At 44.0% G+C, this 14,116-nt stretch overlaps 1 protein-coding gene across 13 annotated transcripts in view; it reads left to right on the forward strand.

The window, feature by feature from the left end:
- The first annotated feature begins 978 nt into the window (after window positions 1-978).
- The window catches only part of WDR20 (WD repeat domain 20), a 65,815-nt gene continuing 52,677 nt past the window's right edge, over window positions 979-14,116 (forward strand). For 5 of the 13 annotated variants that reach the window (XM_065906195.1, XM_065906203.1, XM_065906196.1 and 2 more), the window contains exon 1: window positions 981-1,280. In XM_065906195.1, the coding sequence (XP_065762267.1) occupies window positions 1,032-1,280 (249 nt within the window). In that variant the 5' untranslated portion in view covers window positions 981-1,031. Of the gene's footprint in view, window positions 1,281-1,944; window positions 2,141-14,116 lie in introns of those variants that run through there. The other 8 variants (XM_065906194.1, XM_065906197.1, XM_065906206.1 and 5 more) reach the window with 5 other exon arrangements.

Consider the following 14,116-nt stretch of genomic DNA (forward strand, 5'->3'; position numbering starts at 1 on the left):
ACTACGCGGAGTAAACCATTCTGCAGATTCCACTTGAGCCTGAGAGAAAAATCAACAGCCTCCAACTTTATGGAGAGCTCTTAATAAACTGGAGCAAGAGAAGGGAATCCTGCTTCGATTCAGTATCTGGTTCCCAAAGTCATTTCCCCGCCCCGACCCCTCCCCTTTGCTCTAAACACCTGGTGGAGACAAACTTAAGAAACAGAAGCGCCGACGCAACCTGCTCTCCTGAAATTAGCCAACGCTCACCACAGATAGGTATGCAGATATTTGACTAGCAAACACAGATGTTACGTATCTATACGTCCTCTCCCCGCCAATCCGTCTAAAAAAAGGAAAAAAAAGAAAAAGATGAAGCGGCAAGCTGAGGTCCTTCAGCACCTTCTCGGAACGGACTCTGGGAAGCGCAGAGGGGCTTCCCGACTCGCGCATCCAGACGGTCGCGCGGGGCAGCCTAGCGGAGGATCCGGACAGAGGGCCCGCCCCCTCCCAGACTCGGGGCTCCGCCGCGCCCTCCCCTGGGTCAGAACACTGGGGCCTCCGCGCTTGTTCGCCGCACCCCACGCGCCGACCCCGAATTGCCGGCTGCTGAAGCGGCTCCCTCCTCAGCCCCTAAAGGTCTCGGGGCCTCTCAGGGCAGGGCCCGAGTTTCCCTCAGCGCCGAAAACCTCACCCGGCCGCGGCTTTCGCTAGCCGGCTCAGTCCAGTCAGCCCACCGGCCCCTACCCCACACCCCAACACCTGCGCGCTTCTGGGGTCGCGCCGAGGCCGCGCCCGGCGGGGGGAGGAGCCTGCGGACGCCCCGCCGCGTGGAGCGCGCCAGGTGAGCACGCCTGCGCAGTCGGGCCGTAAACAAGCCCGCCCCTTCTCCTCGCCAGCCTCCGCGGGGCCGGCTCGCGGGTGGGAGGGGCCAGAAGGAAGGGGCGGGGGCGTGGGGGGGGGGAGGGAGGAAAGAGCGAGAGCCCGGGGACGGCGCCTGCGCGGTGGGCGTGATCCGGGCACTTAGGGCAGGATGAACGCTGCTTTCCAAGATGGCGACGGAGGGAGGAGGGAAGGAGATGAACGAGATTAAGACCCAATTCACCACCCGGGAAGGTCTGTACAAGCTGCTGCCGCACTCGGAGTACAGCCGGCCCAACCGGGTGCCCTTCAACTCGCAGGGCTCTAACCCTGTCCGCGTCTCCTTCGTAAACCTCAACGACCAGTCTGGTAACGGCGACCGCCTCTGCTTCAATGTGGGCCGGGAGCTCTACTTCTATATCTACAAGGGGGTCCGCAAGGTACCGACCGGGGGCGTCAGCGGGACTTCGCCCCGGCGTGGGCAGAGGTCGGGGGCAGGGCGGTGACAGCGGGAGGCCGAGGTGGCAGCCGGGGTGGCCACCGCTCTCACTTTGGAGTGGGCCGGTAACTCCACCGGAGTGCTCCTGAGGAAGGGGGGATTCGGGAGGAGGAGAGTGGCGGCGGCGGGGGCGGTGGAGAGGGGCCGCGGGTGTGGGGCTCCGGCCGGGAGGCCCCCGGGAACGTGTGGGGCCGGCTGCCGCCCCTCCGGCAGGGTTTGTCAGGTTCTGACACGGCCGGGGAGCCGGGCCTGCGAGTCCCCGGAAGAGGTGGGGTGGCCGTCTGGTCGCGGCTTGGGCCGCCTCGCCTCCCGGGGCGGGTTGCGAGTCCGGCTCTGGGTGAGAGACCAGGGGCAGCTGGGGGCAGATTTGTAAGGCGGAACCCGGCCGGGAGGCGGAGGACTCGGTCAGAAACGGACCGGCTCGGCACCAAGGGCCACCTCACCTGCTGCCGCACCGCCGCTCACTAGGAATCTGCTGTTAACACTTGGCCGTTTCCAAAAAAAAAAAAAAATCATCCGAGGGAGGCCGGCTGTCAACTTGTCTCCGCGGAGGGAACCTTCCTTCTGAGAGATTGTTAAGGGAGGGGTCATCTTGTCCCTTACAGTATGGAACGGAATGAGGACCACACTTGGGAGTGGAGGAGATGTTTTCAATGAACTGAGCTGCTTCCTAGGGATGCTGTAGGAGCGTGCCCAGATCCATCCTCGTCCAACAAGTCGGACTGTATGTGCCCAGCAAGGGAGGGATATGCCTTAAAAGCTGCTTCACAAGAACCATTATTCTGGGCGGGCGATTTTAACAGTAATTCTGGCAAGCATGTAATCATCCTCTTGAAGTATCTCTTTGAAAGAAGGAACTTATTAGAACTTTTCTTTCATTGACTACGTAACTGTGTTCTCATTGAGAACTGCTTACTTTTGAGATACGCTGTCTGGGAGTTGACTCTTGGAAAAATGAGGAAATTAATGCCCTCAGCAGCGCCCCCCCCCGCCCCCGCCCCCGCCAGCACCTGGGCGTGGGAAAAGGTGTTAACAGATTAATTTATAAATGGTCAGTTAGTGTGAAAATAGATTGTATGTATTGAAGGGTGAACGTTTCCCAGGATATACTGTATCCAGAAGCAGTGGGTTTTTGCTTGGTTACAAGATCTAGGAATGTGGCAGTGGTATCGAGATAGAGCAAGTTGTCTCATTTGTTCTAGGTGAGCCTTTCTGTTAGTGTCTGTGCTAAGTATATTACTGTGTTTGAGGTATCCTGTTATAAATTACTGCAGGTAAATCGCTTGACTATGTTCTCTTACAGAATTGGAAGTCTGAAGTAGTTAGTAGTTTAGGAGTTGAAGTTTTTAGTCATACCCTCAACTTTGTCACTGACTTGTTGGGTGACCTTTGACGAGTTACTTAACTTCTATCTGCAGCTCTTTAAAAGAGAGTATTGCGGTACAGCTGTTGTGATTTTTAGCATCAGGACTATAATGAACTTTAAAGGCCCAAAACATTCAGTAGGTGTGAAATACAGTTCAAATAAGCGTTAAGAGCATCTGTCAAACAGGAGCGTTTATCTTGACATTGATGCAGTGACTGAAAGGATCAGCTTTTTCTCTGAAAATAAGTTTAGAATTTTGTTATTAAATTGATTTACAAAATAATTTAAAAGTGTCTAAAAGCTAAATATATTGTTACTAGTGTAGACATTACCTTTAAAAAATTTTTTTCCTTCTAAAATATGCTGTTTCTGAAGCATTTTAGTGGGAAACTGTATCTGTACCTGGTATCTCTGGTTTGCATCATAAAAATAGGTCTCTTGCCTGGAAGTATCATAATGGTGCCTACTTTTAGTCCTACTCAATGAAGGATAAACTACAAGATCTTTTCAAAACTACACCAAAAAATGATTTTAAACAAGACAAATCTTAAACATGTAAATGAGCCTTCAGCTGTGTAATTTACTTGAGCACATTAACTTTTCTATAAAATTTCATTTTCATGTGGTAATATCTTGTGGATACATTTGCATTATATGTTGGACATTTAAGCTCTTTTCTAGCCACTGTAACTTTTAAAAAAAATCATGTCCATGAATGAGTTTGCATTTATTTTCTGTTATTTCTGAGTATAACTGATTGTTTTTATGACTCCGTTTTCTGATTTTAAAACATAGCAGATACTTTTCCTTAATTAAAAAACCTTAATTAAAGGTGAATTAAACCTTAATTTAAAAACTTCAAATTTTACTTTTTGGGGTTAGGAGTTATAAATCTGTTTTTGACATTTTGTTGTTTTAACTCTTTAAAAATTTTTTCCTTTGGGGCATACAAAGTTTTACAACAATCAGATCATTTATGTCATTTAGAAGATTTAAATTGGATGAATACATTCAACTTAAATCTGACTGTGGGTCTTTAATGTTATTAAAGTATAGTTGGTTTATAGTATAATATTAGTTTCAGGTGTAAGGCATAGTGATTCAGTATTTTTACAGATTATGCTCCGTTAAAAGTATAAGATAATGGCTGTAATTCCCTGTGCCATACAGTATACCCTTGTTTCTTGTTTATTTTATACGTCGTTTGTGTCTCTCATCCTGTACCCGTAACTCGCCCCTTCTGCCTTCCCTCTTCCCTTTGGTAACTGCTAGTTTGTTTTATCTGTGAGTCTGTTTATGTTTTACATAGATGTTCACTTGTATGATTTTTTAGATTCCATATGTAATATGTGATGTCATACAATATTTGTCTTTTTCTGACTTATGTCCCTAAGTGTAATATTCCCTAGGCCCATGCACACTGCTGCAAAACTAGGTCTTTTAAAAACCTTAAATTGTGAACTCTGTACTGTCATTCCTGAAAGCAAGTGTGGAGTCCTGGGGAATTAGAGTAAATGAGGAGGTAGTCAGAGACCTAAGCTGAGGAGTGTAATCTTGGCCCTGGGAAAACACAGGTCAGTTGCTAGAGCTGAAAGGGACCTTCAGTTTATGGAGTCGCACCCCTTTGGAGAAAGCCAAGGCTAGAGAGGATGTGCAAACTGTGAATCAGTTTTTTTCTCGAGGTAAAAAATTCATGACAAAGAAGCACAACTGAATCTAAACAGCTGTCTTAGTGAGAAGAGACTGATCTAGCTTTTTGGTTGCACAGATAACTGTATACTTAAAGCTCTTCATAATTTACCCCAGCATTTTGCCCTGTGTAAGCTTATTGAATCTTGCAATCCTGTGAGGTAGATAAAAGCATCATTTATTTTCAGAACCAAAGTTCCGAGTAGGGTTTCTTGTGTGAAAACACCTAGTTTTATAAATTTATTTTGCTGAATTAAAAATAATATGGGCACTGATTTAATACTGAGGGTAAACTCATTGTTTCAGCGAAGATTTAAGTGACTGCTATGATGATAATTCTACTCGGCAAGGCAATGTGGGATACCGAAAGACGAGTGAGACCCTACCCTTCTACCCAAGAACTTTCAGCTACTAGCTTTCTTTATGGCATACTTTGGTTTCCTTTTTTTAAAAAAAGAGGTTTCAGTATAAAGATGCCAAGGTACTGGGCTTATTGTACCAACTCTGATTTTATGGAGATCTGTTTTAGCTTAAATGTGAATGCCGCCACTCAGATTCCTGCTTAAGCATCACTTCTCAGCATATCCTTCTTTGAATTCTCAGTCTAGATCAGTTTTCCCCATTATACGTTTTTATAGCATCCTGTACTTTGCCTTTCTAGAACTTTTCTCAATTTGTAATTCTCTATCTCTTTTAGAAACAAAGCTCCCTTAGAATTGGATGTCTTTTCTGTTTTCTCTGTTTTGCTACATGGAGTAGACCCCTACAGTTAAATTTGTTGAGCGAATGACTGGGTAAAGCGTCCATGTCCATCTATGTCCTACTTTAAAAAGATCCTTAGGGACTTCCCTAATGGTCAGGTGGTTAAGAATATGCCTGGCAATGCAGGGGCCCTGGGTTCAATCCCTGGTCCGGGAACTAAGATCCCATGTAAACTGGAGCAACTTAGCCCTCATGCCACAACTAGAGAGAAGCCCGTGCACAGCAACAAAAAATCCTGCATTCGGCAACTAATGCAGCCACATACATTAGTTTAAAGAACGATCTTTAGGTGCTGGAAGATATATTCAGTTTTAGGCCCAAAATTACCAGGTGTCTTTAGTAGCTCATATCTTTTAAAAGACATTTTTATTTTATTTTTTTAAATTAAAAAAAAACTTTTTTTTTGCTGAACTACACAGCTTACAGGTTCTTAGTTCCCTGATCAGGGATTGAACTCAGGTTCCCGGCAGTGAAAGAGCTGAGTCCTAACCACTGGACTGCCAAGGGATTCCCAAAAGATGTTTTATTTTATTAAAAACTGAAAGTATTTTTTCATATTTATTTTTATTTATTGTTTGGTTGCACCGGTTTTAGTTGCAGCAGACCACGACTTCTGTCTTCACTGTGGCGTGTGGGATCTTTAGTCACAACCTGTCAGCTCTCTCAGTTGCAGCACATGGGATCTAGTTCCCTGACGAGGGATCACATCTCAGCCCCCTGTGTTGAGAGCCACAGAGTCTTAGCCACTGGGTCACCAAAGAAGTCCCCTCAAAAGATGTTTTAAATTATTGTTAGTTGGTAACAAATTTATCTCTTTATAACTGGGAAATTATGTAGCAAGAGACAGTGAAGTGGTGGAAAGCAGCCAAATGGTGCAGGTTACTTTTGATCTGCTTCTATCAAACCATGTTACCTACCAGACCTATGTGCTGTCAAACAACTTTTCAGATTTTTAAAAAATATGTTATTGAAGCATGATTGATTGGCAGCATTGTGTTAGTTTCTGGTGTACAGCAGAGTGATCCAGTTATCTATACATGCCTGTATCCTTTCTCATGTCCTTTTCATTATGGTTTATTATAGGCTGTTGAATGTAGTTCTCTGTGGAGGACCTTGTTTACCCCAATTTATGCCTTCCTGACCCCCCCGTAGGACATTTGTTTGTTTATGGTTGCATGGTGTTCTGGCCCTTGGCTGCTGTGCGCGGACTTTCTCTAGTTGCTCTGAGCCGGGCTCCTTTCTAGCCACGGTGCTCTGACTTCTCCTCCTCTTCTTGCAGAAGTAGCTGCGGCTCGGAGGCTTACAGCATGTGGAATCTTCGCAGACCAGGGGTGGAACCCGTGTCTCTGCGCTGCATTGGCAGGCAGATGCTTAACCCCTGGGCCACCAGGGAAGTCCTCCTTCTTTTTAAATTGAATCAAACAAGTTTTTAAAGCTACATTCAGAATTACTTAACATTCAAAGCAAAGAGCCTTTACATTTTGCCTGCCATCTTCAGATTCTGGGCCATAGATGTACTGTCCAGAGATTGAAACAATTCCTACAAGAGATGAAAAGTAGATTTAGATGGTGCCCAAGGCCTTTTCGGTTAAGAATCTGCCTGCAATTCAGGAGGCCAGGGTTCGATCCTTGGTTTGGGAAGATCCCCTGGAGAAAGGAATGGCAACCCACTCCAGTATTCTTGCCTGGAGAATTCTATGGACTGAGAAACCTGGCAGGCTACAGTCGATGGGGTTGCAAAGAGGTGGACTAAGCAACTAAAACACATACAAGGCCTTTTCACTTCTTAAGATTGTATGATTCTGTGCTCAGTGATTTTTAAATGAAAATTTATCTTTGTACTGGGGAGGTGTCTCCTGACTTGGATTCATTGCCTACTTTTTGAATGGGAATTGGGAAGAGTGGGGTGTGTTGTGAAAGTGGTTGAACATATAGTGATTCTAGGTCTTTATTGCTAGAAAAAGCTTAGGTACACCATGCTGAGATGAAGCTGGGGTCAGAAGGTCAGTTAATAATAATAGCCAAAATGTTTTTTGAGATGGAGTTATCCAGGACAGTTATGGGTTGACTTGAGAGACAGTGAGTGTTCTGTATAGGAGATACCAAAGTCTCTTTGTCAAAGACTGCAGGACCACCTGTTGGTGACCGGGGGCTTCATGCTTCATGTGGGAGGGTGAACTACGTGCCTTTTAAAGCTTTTTATCCACAGACTGGTCTTAGATACTAGATTGCTCTAAAAGAAGGTCATGTTCACACCCTTCTCCCCATTTGTATTTTCACACTGCTCTGCTCCCCATTTATTATTTAGAAGAGGCTTAGAAGTTTGGAATTTTTTTTAATATCAAATTCACTTTGAGAAATTTTGTACTTAGTTTAGTAGGGCACATATGGAATTGGATGGAAATCTTTTTTTTCCCCATTAAGGGCCACTTAATGACTTCTGAGGTATTCATATAAAGATTAATTTATTTGACTATAGAATCATCTGTACTGAGGGGGAAGCATGTTTATCGCCTAAAGCAGGCTTGAGAAACTTGCCTGTGATACCCTGGTCCCCTTGGCCTTGAAGAGGAGGACGGTGCTGATATTTGGAGAGGCTCCATGGGTGGATGTGAGCCGTGGTGAGAAGCTCCCAGAGCGTGTCAGTGAGAGCCAGGAGCTAGGGTGATTGTCAAATCTTTCAGCAAATATTTGTGGGGCGTACCTCCCAGATACGTGGTGCTAGATACGTTTTTGTTGTTCAGTCACTAAGTCACATCCAACTCTGGGACCCCATGAACTGCAGCACGCCAGGCTTCCCTGTCCTTCACTCTCTCCAAGAGTTTGTTCAAACTCATGTCTATTGAGTCAGTGCTGAGTATAGACAAAGTCTATGCCCTCAAGAAACTTGTCACCTATATGTATTATCATTGAGTTAATCATCTAGTAACTTTAAATGTTTATTCTACTATGGTAGAAAACTTGAGCAAGAATCAAAACGTAGTGGATTTTGTTGCTGACTAGTTTGGCTACAGGCCTAAAGAACCTTATTTTTAAAATAAATATAAAGATTTTCATAGTCTGGTATTGTCTTAGAGACCATTTTAATTTATATCTCAGCTAGGTTAGTTTGTGGAGAAATACGAAATGTGGTCCTATTTGTTATTTAGGAATAGACATAAAAAATAGAAATAACTTTTATTTGGTAGACATTCTCAATTTTAATTTTCAGGGCATTTAAAATTGAGAGTATCAATGACAGGTTATCCTCTGAACATTTGGCATCTGTTTTTCATAATGAGTACAAGATATGTCTTGTTTTGAAAAAAATGATCGTTATTCATCAAGCGTTTTCTGCTGAATTGCTATATACAAGTTACTACTATCTCTTGTGGGTGACATGAAGGTAAATTAAGATACTTCCTATCTGTACGGAGCTTGTATTTTTGTCTTGATAATTGTAATAAAAGTAGAAAGTGTCTGCTCGGCACATGGCATAAGCAGTACACGAATCAGATGGAATTAAGGGGTAAAGGTGAAGTGGAGAAGTGTTTCTCTGCCTAGTGGAAGAATTCTGGGTTGGATTTCCAATAGATGATTTGTCCTGAAATGTGTAAATTCCAAAATGTATAGTCTTGTATTTCTCATTTTGGAAATGCTTTGTCTTCATTTCTGATTGAGCCTTAGTTGGCAGTTACTCTTACCTTTTCTAACCCTTTCCACTTATTTATTATTATCAGTTTAAAATTTTTATTGGACTGTAGTTGAATTGCAGTGGTTTGTTTCAGGTATTCAGCAAAGTGGATATGTTACATATGTGTCCACTCTTTCTTAGATTCTTTCCCGGGATAGGCCTTACAGAGTATTGAGCGGAGTCCCCTGTGCTGTATAAAAGGTCCTTGTGAGTTGGCTGTGTTATGTTTGGTAGTGTGTACATGTCAATCGCAACCTCCCAGCTTATCCTGCCCCCAGTCTTACCTTTCAGCATTTTTACCAACTTCACTGCTTCTCTGCTAATTGGTAACATGTAAACTGAGTAATGTCAGTTCTATTTTGTAGTATGGAATTTTGAACAGTAGGGTAGATTGTATTAATACTAAAAACAAGTCAAATCAGCCTTGCTACTTTAAAAAAATTATATTGTTTTATTATATTTTTTATGTAGTATAGTTGGTTTACAATGTTGTTAGTTTTTTGTTTTTTAAGTTTTTTGGCTATGCTGGGTCTTTGTTGCTTTTGCGAGGGTTTTCCGTCCCTGCCACGGGCAGGGGCTGTGCTTTGGTGCGGTGCTCAGGCTTCTGGTTGCAGAGCACAGGCCGTCACTGTGGTGCATGGGCTTAGTTGCTCTGCGGCATGTGGACTCTTCCGGGGTCAGGGACCCAGCCAGTGGCCTCAGCGTTGGCAGGCAGGTTCTTACCCACTGTGCCACCAGGGAAGTCTTGTGCTACATTTTATCTTGTTTTGTCGGAGAAGGAGAATGTACTTGAAACTGTAGATTTTTATGAGAAAGAAGCAAGAACCATTCATGAGGAAGGAATTTTTAAGGTTTTTATATTTTTAAATTAAGAATGGGAATATTTTTAACATATCTTCAAGTAACCACATTGTAGTTTATCCCTGTGACATTAAACTGTTTTTCTGTCGGTTGGTTCATAGCCAGGCTCGCCACTGCAGCGGGGTGGGGTGGGGTGGGGTGGGGTGGGTTGTGTGTGTGTATGTGTGTTCTTGCTACAACAAAACTGGTCCAGTTGCTCATTATCTACTTTAATTTTTGTTTCAGAGGCTCTGTCTTGTCTTAATGTTTCATTTAGTAAATGTTTGAGTGGTTTTAGGGGCTTTCTTGGTGGGTCCAGCGGTTAAGACTCCAAGTTTGCTCTGCAGAGGATGTGGGTTTGATCCCTGGTTGGAAAACTTAAGATTCCACATGCCGCGTGATGCCATCAAAAAAAATTTTTTTGAGTGGTTTTTATGTGAGAAGCAGTATACTGGACTCTGGGAAATCAAAGAAGTGTGAGTTGATCCCTGAGCCCAGGAGGATTATCATCCAACCAAGGAGATAAGATATTCACACACTTACTCTTTCAAGATTCCAGTGCCTGCTCTACATTGTTGTGGAGACTGAATCTCTGCGGTCAGGGAGCCCACAGTCCAGTAGGATGATAAGTGGCTTGTTCCTTCATCTAACATGTATTGGACCTGTACGCCCAAAGACAAATAAGACATGGTCCCTGGCCTAATGTGACTGTAATCAGGTGTTAAGATTGATGAACAAATAGGGGTGAGGTGTATGGTGTCTGCTATTTTAGACAATATTCACTTACTGGGGCTTTTTTTTTTTTTTTATGGCTGCAGTGTGAGGCTTGCAGGGTCTTAGTTCCTTGGCCAGGGGTTGAACCCCAGGCCCTTGGCACTTAGAACACAGAGTCCTAACCACTAGGCTGCCAGGGAATTCCCTGGGGCTTCTTAATCTGATTAAAATTTAGGAGGTATGTCAACCTAGATGGGAAGAAATATTTTACATCTTTATTTTTAACTGAACTTCTGAGTTTTAATGTGTTCTTCAATTATGAACATAGGCAACAAATCACATAGTAACAGACCTGTGACTTTATCACCAGTGAAAATCACAGGTGTTTGCATATCACATTATGGTTGTTGCAGGCATATCAAATATCATTTGTACTCATCACTACCTTGAAATTACAGTAGTTAGTGGATCTGGTACTAGAACCCCATTATTCAGTGTGAAATAAACTTTAAAAAATCCTAAATTTGTTCAATATAGTATAACCATTTTGATTACCATTTTATTATAATCAGTCTCCCTTGTAATCTTTTTTTTTTTGGCTCTTTGTTGCTGCACGTGGACTTCGCTCTAGTTGTGGTGTGTGGGCTTCTCGTTGCAGCGGCGTCTCTTGTTGTGGAGCATGGGGTCTAGAGCTCGTGGACGTGGTAGTTGTGGCTCACAGGCTTAGTTGCCATGGGGCATATGGGATCTTAGTTCCCAGATCAGGGATCGAACCCATGTCCCCTGTGTCACAGGCAGATTCTTAATCACTGGACCACCAGGGAAGTCCCTCCTTTATACTCTTCTGTATTAAAAACATTATTATGAGGAATCAGAAAGTTTTATGAGTACAGAAAGTTTAAGCATACTGATTAGATAATCTTGGCTGACCTTCAGAGAGTATTGTATGTGTGATTAAATGTGAGGATAACTGGCTGCTTCTGTCAGGGCACCTTTTTGCTCCGTGAAGAGGTCTCTGTGGCGCCTGTGGAGGGCGGTGTTTCTCTCAGCAGCTGAGTGTCTGGAATTCTGAGTGGCAGTGTTGTGTGCTGCTTTTGTGGTCCTCCTCGTGGTTCTGCACCCTTCTGCCCTAAATAGAGGGGGAGGTACAAGAACTGTTCCACAAGACGGACTGTGTTTCTTTTGGTTCCTGGAGTAGATGATTACAGTGTAATGTTTACTTGTCTCAAATGCAGTGGGAATTTAGGTTTTAACAGGTTACATTTGGGCTGAGTTCTGATGGGTGGGTGGGCTGAAGATGGAGAGGATTCTGATGAGGGGCCTGGGAGTCCAGCGCCGGAGAATGTGGCAGTTGATGGCTCCTCCTGAAAGCGGTGAGTGGCTCCTGAGGGTTGAAGCTTGTGCAAGTCTTGGGAGGATAGGATTATCTTCCTTAGTGATTGATGGTTTAAATGTTGGATATATCCTAACTTCCAGGACTTTCAGTATGATTTTTTGAAAGTTTTTTTTTTTTTTTTACTGTATTTTCATTCTTTTGATACTGCTTCTGCAGGAACGTATTATTCCTGTTTCAGTTAGTCCTTCTTACAGTTCCTGGAGTGTTATCCTCTTCCAGGACTCAAGCCATCAGATTGTGTCATGCCAGGCCTCATTGGCCTCTCCCCACTTGCCTTCAGTTCTCAGTGATTCTAACTCCTGCCACCCTGCTGCTCTCTCCAGCACACTCCTGTCTTAAATGCTGGGACTAATAGTTTTAACTCCCTTTGCCCACACACTCTGTTCTAGCCCTGATTGAATCCAGTTCTGCAGCAATCATGTTGTTGTCCCCGCCATCTTGAGAAAGGAAGGGAGAACCCTTTCTGGCCCCGCCCGCTCCCTACAGGTTCTTTGTCTGGGGCAGCCTGTTGTTGTTCAGTCGCTCAGTCCTGTCCAGCTCTTTGTGACCCCATGGACAGCAGCACGCCAGGCTTCCTTGTCCTTCAGTATCTCCCAGAGTTTGCTCCGACTCACGTCCATGGAGTCAGTGATGGCATCCAACCACTTTATCATCTGTCGTCCCCTTCTCCTACCTTCAGTCTTTCCCAGCATCAGGGTCTTTCCCAGTGACTCAGTTCTTCACATCAGGTGGCCAAAGTATTGGAGCTTCAGCATCAGTCCTTCTGGTGAATATTCAGGCTTGATTTCTGTTAGGATTGACTGGTTTGATCTCCTAGCTGTCCAAGAGACTCTCAAGAGTCTTCTCCAACACCACAGTTAAAAAGCATCAGTTCTTCAGTGCTCAGCTTTCTTTATGGTCCAGCTCTGACATCTGTACATGACTACTGGAAAAACCATGGCTTGGACTCTGCTGACCTTTGTTGACAAAGTAATGTGTCTGCTTTTAACGCACTTGTCATACCTTTTTTGTCATACCTTTTCTTCCAAGGAGCAGGCGTTTTTTAATTTCATGGCTGCAGTAATTTTGGAGTCCAAGAAAATAAAATCTGTCACTGTTGCCATTGTTTCCCCATCTATTTGCCATGAAGTGATGGGACCAGATGCCATGATCTTTCGTTTTTTGAATGTCGAGTTTTAAGCCAGCTTTTTCACACTCCTCTTTCATCTTCATCAAGAGGCTCTTTAGTTCCTCTTCAATCTCTGCCATAAGGGTGGTGTCATCATATCTGAGGTTATTGGTATTTCTTCTGGCAATCTTGATTCTAGCTTGTGCTTCATCCAGCCCAGCATTTTGCATGATGTACTCCTCATAGAAGTTAAATAAGCAACTTGACAATATGCAGCCTTGATGTACTCCTTCTTCAATTTTGAACCAGTCTTGTTCCATGTCAGGTTCTAACTGTTGCTTCTTGACCTGCCTACAGGTTTCTCAGGAGGCAGAGATAAGGTGGTCTGATATTTCCATCGCTTTTAAGAAGTTTCCACAGTTTGTTGTGATCCATACTGTCAAAGGCTTTAGCATAGTCAATGAAGCAGATGTTTTTCTGTGACTCTTGCTTCTTCTATGATTCAGTGGATGTTGACAATTTGATCTCTGGTTCCTCTGCCTTTTCTAAATCCAGCTTGAATATCTGGACATTCTCAGTTCAGGTACTATTGAAGCCTAGCTTGGAGAATTTTGAGTTAGCATGTGAGATGAATACAATTGTATGGTAGTCTGAACAGTCTTTGCCATTGCCTTTCTTTGGGATTGGAATGAAAACTGATCTTTTCCAGTTCTGTAACCACGGCTGAGTTTTCCAAATTTGCTGACATATTGAATGTAGCACTTTCACAGCATCGTCTTTTAGGATTTGAAATAGCCCAACTGGAATCCCATCACCCCACTAGCTTTGTTCGCAGTGATGCTTCCTAAGGTCCACTTCACATCGCACTCCAAGATGTCTGGCTCTAGGTGAGTGATCACAGCATCATGGTTATCTGGGTCATGAAGATCATTTTTGTATAGTTCTGTGTATTCTTGCCACCTTTTCTTAATATCTTCTGTTTCTGTTCGCTCCATACCGTTTCTGCCCTTTATTGAGCCCATCTTTGCATGAAACGTTCCCTTGGTATCTCTGATTTTCTTGACGAGATCTCAGCCCCATATCTCAGCTACTTCTTGGGCTTCTCTGGAGGCTCAGATGGTAAAGAATCTGCCTGCAATGCGGGAGACCTGAGTTCAATCCCTGGGTTGGGAAGATCCTTTGGAAGGAGGGCATGGCAACCCACTCCAGTATTCTTGTCTGGAGAATCC

The sequence above is a fragment of the Muntiacus reevesi genome, chromosome 15 (genome assembly GCF_963930625.1).
Source record: "Muntiacus reevesi chromosome 15, mMunRee1.1, whole genome shotgun sequence".
Classification (NCBI taxonomy): Eukaryota; Metazoa; Chordata; class Mammalia; order Artiodactyla; family Cervidae; genus Muntiacus; species Muntiacus reevesi.